Genomic DNA, 12618 nt, shown 5'->3' with positions numbered 1-12618 from the left:
AGTTCTGTTGCAAGGTCAAGGACGTTATCTGGCGGATGAGGAAGACGGCGTCGACGTCGATCCATCTCGTCCCAAACATGATCTATCGGGGAGAGATCCGGTGAATTTGCAGGCCAAGGCAGTAAGTCAACGTTGTGGTGTTGCAAGAAATCCATAGCAACCCTTGCCGTATGAGGGCGGGCATTGTCCTGTTGGAAGGTTAACACAGGGTCATGACGTTGCAGAAAAGGAATTGCCACAGGTCGAAGAATCTGATCCCTGTAGCCCACACCAATTAAGTTGCCCTGAACAATCACCAAAGGAGTTCTTTGGCATGCTGTTATTCCATCCCAAAGCATCACGGAACCACCACCAAAGCGATTCCTCTCCAACACACAGGCCTGTGCATAACGTTCTCCCACGCGTCTATAGGCACGTTGACGTCCATCACTATGGGAAATGTTAAACCTGGACTCATCTGTAAAAACAACATTTCGCCACCAAAACAAGGGTCTGCGGACATCATTCGGCGAGCTTGTCGATGATGTTGTGTCAGAATAGGCCGTATGGCGGGACGTCGTGGTCTGATCCCGTGGTGACGTAAACGTTGTCGAACTTTGTTGGGGTGGATACGGCGAAGTCCTGGGATGGTTCGGGCAGTCATCACTGCAGTCTGAAAACTATGGCGAAGATGGGTCACCCTTATTCATATGTCCTGTCTTGGCGTTGTTACACGTGGACGTCCAGAACGTGGCCGATCGATGACGTCATTTGTGTTCTGGTAGCATCTCACCAGTGCAGAAATGGTGTTCCGGTGGAAGAGGAAATGTGCAGCCACTTGTCGTTGAGACATTCCCCCACGGACCATCCCAATGGCCTCATGACGTTGTGCAGACGTGAGCCTTGGCATGCTATGCGTTTCAATAGCCGTTTAATTTTTTGAACGATTGCAAGGGCAGGGTTTGAGCTTTCCAAAGTGACAGTATTGTGTGGCATTCATTTGCTCTGTTTCTCTTTCCCGGAATGCACGTGCAACAACGTATTGCACGTCTCAAGGACGTACCCACTGACGTCACGGAACGTGGCACGTGCATTCATGTTGGTTACATGTCACTAATCTCTGAGTTTAAATCCTTATGTGTCTACACAGGTTTGATAAATTAAGATTTTAAATTTTGTATGCACAGTTTCTTTATGTGCCTAGTATACTTGTATGCAAAATGTTAGACATTGTGAGTATTCTCCTTCCATTCGAAAGACTAATTAATCCACCGCATTGCCAATTATTCAGACAACTTGTGTCTGTATGATTTACGTTTCTTGTTTTAAGACATACCCAATAATATCCCAGTTGTATGACGACAGTCTTGAGATAATGGTGACTGGGCATGATTGAGTGAGTTTAGTTTTACACCACACTCAGCAATATTCCCGCTATATGGTGGCAGTCTGCAACTAATCGAGTCTGGACAAGCCAATCCGGTGACTGAAATCGTGGGCATCGATTTTTCGCAGTCAGGATACGATGACATGTTTCAACCAAATTAACGAGCCTAATCACCCAATCCCGTAGGTCGCATGGGTTCCTGAAGACCAATTCTAACCCAGATCTTCACGAGTAACGATAGAACTTCCATGTCTCACCCTTACCCAAGCTTGGGATATCTAAATGTGCAGACTAGTGACTGAATGTAAATATAATTCTACTGAGCAAAGTGGGTGAGTGTGTTTTAGTTTTACGTCGCTTTTAGCACTATTCCAGCAATATCACGGTGGCGGACACCAGAAACGTGCTTCACATTGTACCCATGTGGGGAATCGAACCTGGGTCTTCGGCGTGACGAGCGAACGCTTTAACCACTAGGCTACCCCACCTCCCCCCTGAGTAGAGGGATACACTGATAATAGAAACAATAGAGTTACAAACTGAATGACCGATTTATTGTTGCATGATGAGGATATGAGGTCTAGCGTCACATATGACGTCACACATAATATTTAACATTGATACTGACGTCACTTTCCTCAGGAATGAGTTTAAACACAATTATCTCAGAGGCTCTCAGTTCACCATGTGTAATGTACAACTTCCGGTTATGCGCACATCGAACGGAAAGTCCAGCAGGTTTCCGAAGTCCAGAATCAGACGTCACCAAATCTTGAATAAAGCCACCTTTGGAGGAAAACATAACAACCCGGTCGTTGTAATGGTCAGCAACAAAAATATTGTCATGTTGGTCCGAACAGACGCCATATGGAAATTTGAACTGTCCATTTCCCCTCCCATAACATCCAAATTTAAACAGAAATTCTCCGCTTTGATTGAACACTTTTATACAATGATGTCCCGAATCTGATACTATGATACGCCCAGAGTTGGAACAGCAGACATATCTTGGTTGTTTGAAACACGTCTCCCGGAAATCTGATAATTTAAAGAGACATTTCCTGTCTGATCAAACACCAGAACGTCATCTCCTTCTTCGTCCGCAACAAATATCCTCCCAGATTTGTCCACTGCAACACCAGCTGGACATTTAAGTAGCCCATGTCCAACCTCAACAATCGTCTGTCCGTCATTTGGCCACACCGCCACACAACGTTGACGTCGGAATGACACGGCCACCTGCCCTTCAGGGGTCATGGTCGCTCCCCACGGCTCTGTACACTCTCTTGTCATGTAAGTCCTTTTGGCCTTTCCGCTGCGTTCATATAACACTACTTTACTGTCAAGCATATCTGTCACTAGCACCGCTCCGCTGTAGACATGAGAAACTGATTTGGCATCGAGAATACCGGCAGCGTAATCTCTCTGTGTTCCAAACTTATTGTAGAGGACAACGTGGAATCTGTCGTTGAAGTCGCCGCTTGTTTGTGTATCACATGTCTCGTCTGAACTGAAAGATTCCACGGACATATTTCGTACGTTGGATAAGTTGAAGGGAACCAGCAAGCCTCTTTGGGACAAGTTTTGACCATCGAAGGATAGTCTGTTCACAGATGAGCTTGTAACTTGGGACGTTCCGTCGTAGAGAGACAATGATAAAGGAGTAAACGCCCCAACATCTAGGCTCCGGGATCTTGGAACTTGGACGTGTAAAAGAGATCGCTCAGGCGACATAATCGACGTTTGTGGTGAACCTGAAATATATCGATTTCATTTTAAATTAAATTCACACCTAAAACCGATTCTTATGTTCAATCGTATTAACCGGGTTTCATATTAGGAATCACACCACTCTTTAGTGGAATCTAAAGTGTAGTTACAGCTGGGAAGGTAGAGTGGGACATTTAGTACTGGCCTAGATACACTGATGTGTATTGTGCACTCCAGCTACATAGGTGGCGCTGTGCCAAACCAATCGTCTAAGGCGCTATCATTTATATTGCAGGTTAGGCAAATACTGCCTTTGACTGTCACAGTCTTGTGTTCAAATCAATATAGAAGATGCAACTGTTGTGCTGAGATTACTGTATGTCTGTGAAAGCTATGATATTCTTAGAAAGAAATATATATTCCCGCTTATACCTTATGTTAAATCTCATTTTGTGTCGCAAGATATGGGGAATTTACTGACATCACGCAATATTTCTACCCTGCATAGTATACTTATGTGTTTATATAAAGTATGGAAATTGAGAGCCAACACTACTAACCCAAAGCACTTAGCCCTTTAGTTATCACTGGTACACAGTAAGGCTCATCATTTAAAACCAACAATTTATAAATGCAATTTGTTGTTTATATAATATTGTACTACAAATTTTCATACCTGTGCCTGCTCAGCAGCTATATATTCTCACACAGGTGTTATCTGATATCACCAAGAAAGTATGTATTATGGGCCCAAGGCCTCTTTATTGAATAAAATATGTCTGTCTGTCTACACTGTTGTGTATTGTGCAAACACTCCAGCTACATAGGTAGCACTGTGCCAAACCAATCAACCAAATCGTCTAAGGCGCTATCATTTATATTGGCAGTTTAGCCAAATACGGCTTTGACTGTCACAGTCCTGGGTTCAAATCTACATAGAAAATGCAATTGTTGTGCTGAGAATACTGGTATTTTATGGACATATAGCCTTGTTTATATGCACCCATTTTACCCCCATGGATAGTTTGTCCCCGGGGGTAAATTTACCCACAGGGTCAAAGGGCAAAATTGTGTCTGCGTTTACATTACAAGTAGGGGGGTGGGGGGGTATTGATATTTCCTGTCACTTCTCTCTAACCATGGATAAGTATAGACGTTTGTCCTAAGCTAGAAAATGGAAGAGATTCGTCCAAACTTTGATTTTGTGCGTGGGTTCATCACTACTTAGAGAACGCTTTGTTTGGGAAAAGGAAACGAGTAGATATTGGTGGGAAGTAACTGTACCACGTTTTGATGACGCTCAGTGGATAGAAAACTTCAGAATGTCAAGAACGTCTCTGTGAAAAGCTCCATCCTCACATTAAAAATGACAACCGAACACAGAGTAGCGGTGGCAATTTACTACTTGGCAACAACGGTAGAATATCGCACTGTTGGTAATCTCTTTGGGATTCACGGGTCAACAGTATGTTGTGTACTACATGAAGTGTGTTATGCCATTTGTACACATGTGTTTCCAGATGTTGTGAAGTTTCCTACACGCGAGGAGCTAAGAAAGGTGATATAAGGGTTTCAGGAGAAATGGAATTTTCCGATATCCCGATCATTGCTCCACAACAGTTTCACGCAGAACAGAAAAGGATGGTCTCAGTAATCCTGCAGGTTGTATGTGATGACAAGTACATGTTGAGTTGACTTGAGACAGGCCTCCAGGGCTGGTTCCAGGGACTCCTTCCTTAAATTGATCACATACCGGATCAACAGGAGGCCGAACTATTGGATGGATTATGGATTGGCATATGGTTGACGAGTTTTCATAATTAACTGTAGCATTCGCAATTGGTGTTCTCTGTCAGAAGCTTTCTGTCTTTCTTCTTTATCCATTTTTCAAAGTTCAAACTCTCTTATGTTATTCTCATAATCGATTTTCCTCATTTCCAGAGGAAATCGTTTCTTTTCCTGCTCAATCTGCCTTGCTTCAATATCGTCATTACATTTAGCAAATTTGTCCATGACAGTTTCCAAAGTTCTTTGCATTTTGGTTTTTCTTTGTTTTCCTTTTCGTTTCTTCTCTATTTCATCTTTTGTTCCGTCTGTCTTCATATGATCATTTTGTTGGTCATTTTTAACATTTTCAACATATTCATCATCTCCTGCGTCAGCAAGTTCGACATCATCAGCAATGTTGTCAGTAACATGGTCATCAATAACTTCAAGATCAGATATGTCTGTATTTGATGCAGCTGACGGCTGGAGACTTTGAATGACCCTTTCGAGGTGATGTCGCAGGTCTTTGCATCCAAAATTTCATTTAGCTGTTCATAAAATTTGCAGAATTTTCGGAGCTCTCCACTGCTGATAGGATTATTTCAGTGTTTTCATTCGTTCTTTGCATTGTACGGATGTTTTCTCAAACCCAAGTTCATGCATTACCCCGTTCACCTTTGAATAAACAGGTGTATCCACTTTTGAGGGACTGTCCAGTTGGGATTGGATGTGCATGTCTCCCAAGAGACTAAGCAGACACGTTCATCATCTGTCCAGGCATAACCACGTCGTAAACGCTTGTTTTTCGGAGGCATGTTTTTTTTTCCAGTGTAGGGGTACAGATTAATAGCAGGGTGGATAGTGCATATCAACAACTTGCATCATAGCAATGTTTAGATTTCCTGGAAAACCATTTCATTATAAGCAGGGAAGGGTCTACAAATGTATTACGTGACACGTTTACCTACTGGGGGTAGAATACCCCCCGGGGATTACTGAATTTGGTCCACCTCATGACCAGGGGCAGGATACTCTATAACCCCACCCCACCCCTAGTTAGACCCGTTTACTTGATTTCCTGGTCGGGGGCAGGAAGCAAAAGTAATGTAAGTCCCCATGATCCCTAGTATGGTGATCTACCTTCAGTTGTTGGCGATCTATAACCCGATTTTATATTGTGATGTTTTGAAATGATTTAACATTTTACACTGAACACAAACTAGTTTTAATCCAATTGTGATATTCTAGTCGTTACACTGTCCTTCGCTGGCAGGATTTTAAATTAGTATACATATGTATATTCTTAGTACATAACTTTTTGTAGTCACAATATGGCTGAAATATTGCCGATGTGACGTTAAATATTAACTCACTCACTCACTCACTCACTCTTGGTCGGTGTTGTTTGATTATTAATTTCCACCACAATGTACAGTAATGACTTTTAATGATTAACACACAGTAATTGAAAACATCATCACAAGACGTTGTGAAGGCATGTATGACGATGTACACATTAAGACTGTGGTAATGTTTCGAAGGATTTGTTGGTTGGGGGTTAATGTTAAAGAATTCGACCACAATGCACAATAATGATCACTATTAAATGATTAAAACACAATCGTCAAAAACATCTTCACAAGATGTTGTAAAGGCATAAAAGATGATACAAATTAGATCCCACCACCATTGCATAACATTGACATTTTATGACGAGTTTAAGACAATCAAAACCAGTTTGGTTGAAATTCCAACTGGTGTTAAAAGTTCATTAAAAGTTCATCTATCGAGAGACCGTGTCATTTCTTGGGTCCATTTCTTGCATACACTAAGACCTTGTATCCATTGTTATTGTAACCTAGTCTCTGTGGTTAAGAGGTTTACATATATATGACAGATAGAATCAGATATTTGTGCTTGTCAAAATATTAATTGCTTTTGCACCTGAAGAAATCACTTGTCTTTGCTTATTTATTGGTCAATACGATTTAAAATATACATACATGTCGTATTCAGCGAAATCTTAATCATTTGCAAAATTGTTGGGCTTTTCCAATTTATTTTGTTCAGAACTCGAGAAGCAACATTTTCGTTTGAAACACAATTCATTACTGAAACAACACACCATGGTACCGCCACTTTACTATGATTATATATAACATGGTAATATAACAAATAACTTTTATTTGATATCATTTCATATTATATTTTATGCTATACAGATATTACGACAAATAGATGAATGTCTACAAGAGTACAGTGCATTAATTTGACACAAATCTCTGATTTTTTCATGTACGTCATACAACATTTACAACCTGCAAATCAACGATTAACAGTTATTATTTCTCAACATCATCTTTAAAAATTTCTTACCGTACTCACCATTGGGAAAAAGTCCATTTTCTTCTGATATGGATTTTTTCCTTTTTCTGACAAGCAGTTTTGTCTGCCTCGCAGCCCTCCGTAACAGCTCCATCCTCTGAATGGGTAAATCGGGCATCGCTTCATCTGTTATATCCACGAAGTTCTCAAAACACACGTGTCTCGAGATCGGGGGTGAACGTGACGCAATGAACGGCATTACCTTCAGTTCTCCTTCACAATTCTATTTCCGAAACGATCTGACAGTTGCACTGCTGCTATCGCAAGGAAGAACTGCAACAGCCCACAAGATCAGAGTAGAAGTGAAAGGTCATATTATTTTGGGATGCAACATTGCATTCCTATCATTTCGATATCGAGCAGGAGAATGCTACACCTGTACGGCCTCGCGATAGCCGTTGTTTTGATCCCAAATGGAGGCGTGCATGGTTAATATACGCAGAGCCTATCACCGCCCACTCTAATCTTGTAAGATGGCCACTTGGAACAAGGCGTATTGTTTGGCTTGTCTGGGGCGGTGGGCAGATTGTTACATCGCCATTGTTTGAGGTTTCAAGGCTGCGAGGTTAGGTTTCTTCAGTTAGGCTGTGGATGTATCGATACAGGTGTTTCGCTTCTTTTGCCAGTCAGGACTGAAGGATTCAGTTACCATTATGTTTGTAAACATGTTTTTGTGAAGGAGGAATTCGTTTGACGATATTATGTCTGTTCGTTTAACACGTAGCATTTCCTGTGTTGCTGAAATAGGAAATGGTATTTTTTATAGGAATTGATGTACATGGCGATATATGAACATGAATCAAAATACGATTAAATGTCACTAAATGAACAATTCTTCTTGACGATATAGATTTTTCATATTTGACACAGAAATCATTTTTTAAAATTAAAATTGTAATTTAATTATTTTCTTTTCACTTATGTATATTTACACCTTTAGAAAAGCGGATTCAGTGTCTTTGTTTGAAACCTAAAACTAAATTATTTTCACAAAATGATGCATATATTAACACTTATTGCACACCTAATGGCTTTGGGGCATGTTTGTTTTCTAGTCGAGACCGATGTTTTTGTCCCACATTTACAAGTTCTAATGATGTAAACTAAATGTAACTTATGGGAAAGTTGCATAAAGACCAGACGTTCTTCGCTCGATGTACATGTGATATTCCCATATCCATTGTACTAGACATGCATGTTCGTTTATGAGGGCATTGTACGTTTACAATCAGATCCTCGAAACACACTTGAACTGTTGCACGCCTTGGAATTTCGTGTTATGATCGTACGTTGTTATAAATCTGGTAAAGTTCAGACCGCGGACGGACGGAGAATGTGGGAAATGTAGAGGTGACGACAAGCCTTGATCAAAGTTATAGCTAGCGTCGCCTTTAAAAACAACTGCTTCAAACTTTGTTCAGAAACTACTGTAATTGAAATGTTTAATATTTACATATTAGTTTTATATTCATATCTGTGATATTCTAGTTGTTTTACTGTCCGTTGACAGGCTTTTAATAATTCATATGTATTTATGGTGACTTTAAAACCTTTTATTAACGATATGGCTGAAATATTGCCGGTGTGACTGTAAATCTTAACTCACTCACTCATGTTATAGGGGCGCATTTATTGACCCAGTTGTTTCATGGACATTTTATAGATATTGTTAAAGTGTGAATACATGACACTTTTTATGGATCACAACTTTTTTATTCATCTTCTTATTTATCCATGAAACGTGTCATGTACTCATGTTCATCCAACTTCTAAATGCATTTCAAAAACTTCAATGTTAAAGTGTGTCACATAAAATCCAATAGACAGGTTAGCTTCAAGACGTAAACGGACAAGTATGTAAAAATATGCAAAACAGCTCATTTAACTTATGATTATCAACTTCAAATGTAAATAAGAGACGCATAATGCAAAATACATTATGTATCTTCGTCCAACTAATGTTTAGGTTTGACATTCAGGATGTTGAATATCAAATTTGAAAAATAGTGGCATTACCTTGTGTTATATTTGAAGTCATGTAAATGGCGCTCTCGGGACCACTGAAAGTATAGACACACTTCCTTACCCTACTGCTGGTCCTATAACCGGGTATCGGGTGGCTGTGTCATCGTGATAAAGGGGCTTGACTTGTTGCTCATAGTATCACCCACTGGGTTATGTATATTTAGACATGTTCTAGTCACGTGATATAGCTGAATATTAACTCACTCACTCACTCCTTAAAATGCTTTTCTTTTGAAACAAAAGCTATTTTTGTCTTTTACACTGAATAAGAACAGAATATTCTTCAAAAATGTGTAATTTATATTCAGACGTCAAACGTTACTAAAACTGGGTTTAAAAATACCTGAAACTATTTGCCTTGCTTCTGTTTTGAAGCTGTCACTGTGACTGAATTTCAAGGACCGTTGACGGGTTACTGCCCGACCGGTTAAACGACAAGGTTTGTGTCACACTGTCAGAGACACAGTACATGCACATTGCTGTATTGTGCATTTCTACGTTGACATGACCTCGACATGACAGGTCATTACTGTAATTTGATACCCAACGTCCCCGGGAAACTGTGAGACCAGGCGATAAGATGCTACAATTTCTGAATAGTTTTCCAACATGGGGGAAAAGCGGCTGTTATGATTGTCTCGCGTTTGCTGTCCGTTCCAGGAGTCTGACTGACTTTGTTAAAATGTAACGTCACATCAGCGATGTTTCAGCCAAGGCATTTTCGCGTTTGACTTCCAAAATTGTGATCCTTGTCTGGTCAGCGCAATAGTCGTGATCATTCGTTTCGCCTTCGATTGTTGTTGTTGTTTTGTGTTTTTTTGTTGTTGTTTTTTTGTTGGGTTTGTTGTTTTTGTTGTTTTTTTTGTGTTTGTTTTTTTTTGTTTTTTTTTTTTTTGGGGGGTCTTCACATAACGGAAACGCCATAAAAATAATTATAGTATTAAAAGTGTTAAAAGCAGCTTTAAACCCTGATCACTTATGTCAGTATGGATTTATGTCGCTTTTAGCAATATTTCTGCAATGTCACGAAATTTTCAACAAATTTGTACAAATTGTATCATGTGGGAGTCGAACGTTTTTACGACTGGGCTACACCACCACAACTTATGCATCTCTGCGTACATGTCTTATAGTGGTAGTAGGGGTGGCTAGAGCGTCCGCTCGTCACGCTGAAGACCCGGGTTCGATTCTTCACATGGGTACACTATGAGAAGCCCATTTCTGGCGTCCCCCGCGGTGAGATTGCTGGAATATTGCTAAAATCGGTATAACTTGAAACTGATTGATTATTCAGGGTTTCAAATCACAACATGTCTCTTTTCCAGTTAATCGCCTTACAACGGAAGATATATATACTCAATTCTGATGTCAGATCGAGCAAATACAAAACGTCGGACATAAAGTGCTGGGTTGGAAGAATATTCAGTATGTGTTACAATAAATTTTGGATAAAAACACAATAAAAATATCGACTTGGGGGGGGGGGGGTGTTAGCGATTTGATGAGGGCAGCGTTGGGGCATTTTGTGGTACGATTGTTACATAATATTAATATCAAATAATAACTTGTACACAGTGGGTATTGTTCATAATGTACACATCGTTTTCAGTTGCAACCAGATCAGTAAAAGGGGTGTAATGTGACTGGAGTTGTGGTCAACCACTTGACTATCTAGTTTGTTCAATGTCTTTGCATCGCTGATAGCTGTTGTGTGGTAACAACAACAGTGAGTGAGTGAGTGAGTGATATATCGTTTTAACTAATGGTAGTTTCTCAACTGATCACGTGACTGCTTCAGGTTTTTCACATTGGTGTATAGTCACCCAAGATAGCACACCTGGCAACTAATTGCATGATGTGACTTAGTTTGCCAATAATGAGCAATCGACGTATTGACGGTTAATCCATTGAAGGAAGGGTGTTGCTTTTACACAGGCACTTTTCGACAGGGTGAATACAGTAGTGAGTGAGTGAGTGAGTTTAGTTTTACGCCGCACTCAGCAATATTCCCGCTATATGGCGGCGGTCTTTAAATAATCGAGCCTGGACCAGACAATCCAGTGATCAACGGCATGAGCATCGGTCTACGCAGTTGGGACACGATGACATGTGTCAACCAAGTCAGCGAGCCTGACCACCCGATCCCGTTAGTTGCCTCTTACGAAACAACAACAAGAAGTTTTTTGCATACTGTGTGAGGGATGGGTGATAACGAGACAAACCTTGTTTCCCCTTTTTTTGTGTCCACCTGACGTCTTCATTGATTTTCATTGATCCGGTCATTTCAATACAAATTACCGTGTCTGTGCATTGTAATCGGTTTTGCCAGATAATTGTAGACTGGTTGTTCTACGGTATTTCATATTTACAAAGCTTGTCCCCAGTCGCTATGGGCTATTGTCGACCGTCAAGCCTGACAAGAGACAGGTTGAGCTGGGTAAATTGTTTATGCCACAGTTCTTTGGATCGAAAGAATCCGTATTCATGGATTTACAAGGAAACATGCCAATAGCGACTAGAATTCAACACTCCTTAAAGACCCGGGTTGCACTTGGTCTTCAGCATGCTATCCATGGTTGTCGTGAAACTTAGTTGATGCGTTTCACTGTATCCTAAATGCATCCATGATCACCATCACTGCATTGGTCCAGACTTAAACCGCAATTTTATAGCTGGAATATTGCTGAATGCTGCATTAAACAATATTGAGAGCAAATACAAGTGAGCTAAAACATTAGGAATGTAAAGCACACTCACGGAAAAACTGTGTTTAAATATATATTTCACAGTGGCTGACAAGTTTGGTTAAAAGGAATTGATAAGAAAACCCACAAACAATGTATCCTTCATTATCCATTGTATTCTAACAGACCCCTGCTTATACTGATTACATGTGATCTTGGTCGTCCAGGCATCTAAATAGTTATTATAATTGTCACTGATACATTCCTGTAAAATTGGCAACACGATCAGAATTCCACAGCTATTCTATATAAAATGTCTCTAAAACCGACTTTGAGAAACGGCCGTATCATCAGATACGTGAAATACATTTCAAGATGCAATAATTTGCTCAATTTTATTTCACAGGGAACGTCTTTTGCTAATAAGAGCTAACGCGTGTTAAGTTCTAATGACAAGTACACTATTATATTTTTATGGCATTTTAAGTATGATTAGGAAAGCGATATAGACCCCTCAGTAAACAATAATATCATGCCGTGTTACCTCAGGCCCACCGTGACGTCAGCGCGCCCCCACTTGTAATCATGGTCCCAAGGTGTTACGACCAAGGTAAACATTATCAGGCTGGACCTAGCACCCGTGACGGGAATTCTGTTGACACGGGTGTGATTGTCCGTCCT

At 40.3% G+C, this 12618-nt stretch overlaps 1 protein-coding gene across 1 annotated transcript; it reads right to left on the bottom strand.

Annotated features, from left to right (window-relative positions):
- Positions 1-2323: 2323 nt before the first annotated feature.
- On the bottom strand, positions 2324-7536 carry LOC124274458. Its single transcript, XM_046709821.1, has 2 exons — positions 7229-7536; positions 2324-3120 (listed from the first exon to the last, which is right to left on the bottom strand). Exons 1-2 carry the CDS (start codon positions 7425-7427, stop codon positions 2339-2341), a joined length of 981 nt encoding a protein of 326 aa, XP_046565777.1. The 5' UTR covers positions 7428-7536; the 3' UTR covers positions 2324-2338.
- Positions 7537-12618: the final 5082 nt, after the last annotated feature.

This window comes from Haliotis rubra, unplaced genomic scaffold (genome assembly GCF_003918875.1).
Source record: "Haliotis rubra isolate DU_JTF1 unplaced genomic scaffold, ASM391887v1 Scf191, whole genome shotgun sequence".
NCBI classification, from domain to species: Eukaryota; Metazoa; Mollusca; class Gastropoda; order Lepetellida; family Haliotidae; genus Haliotis; species Haliotis rubra.
Note: the sequence above shows the minus strand (reverse complement) of the source record. Positions and strands in the feature narration are given on the sequence as shown.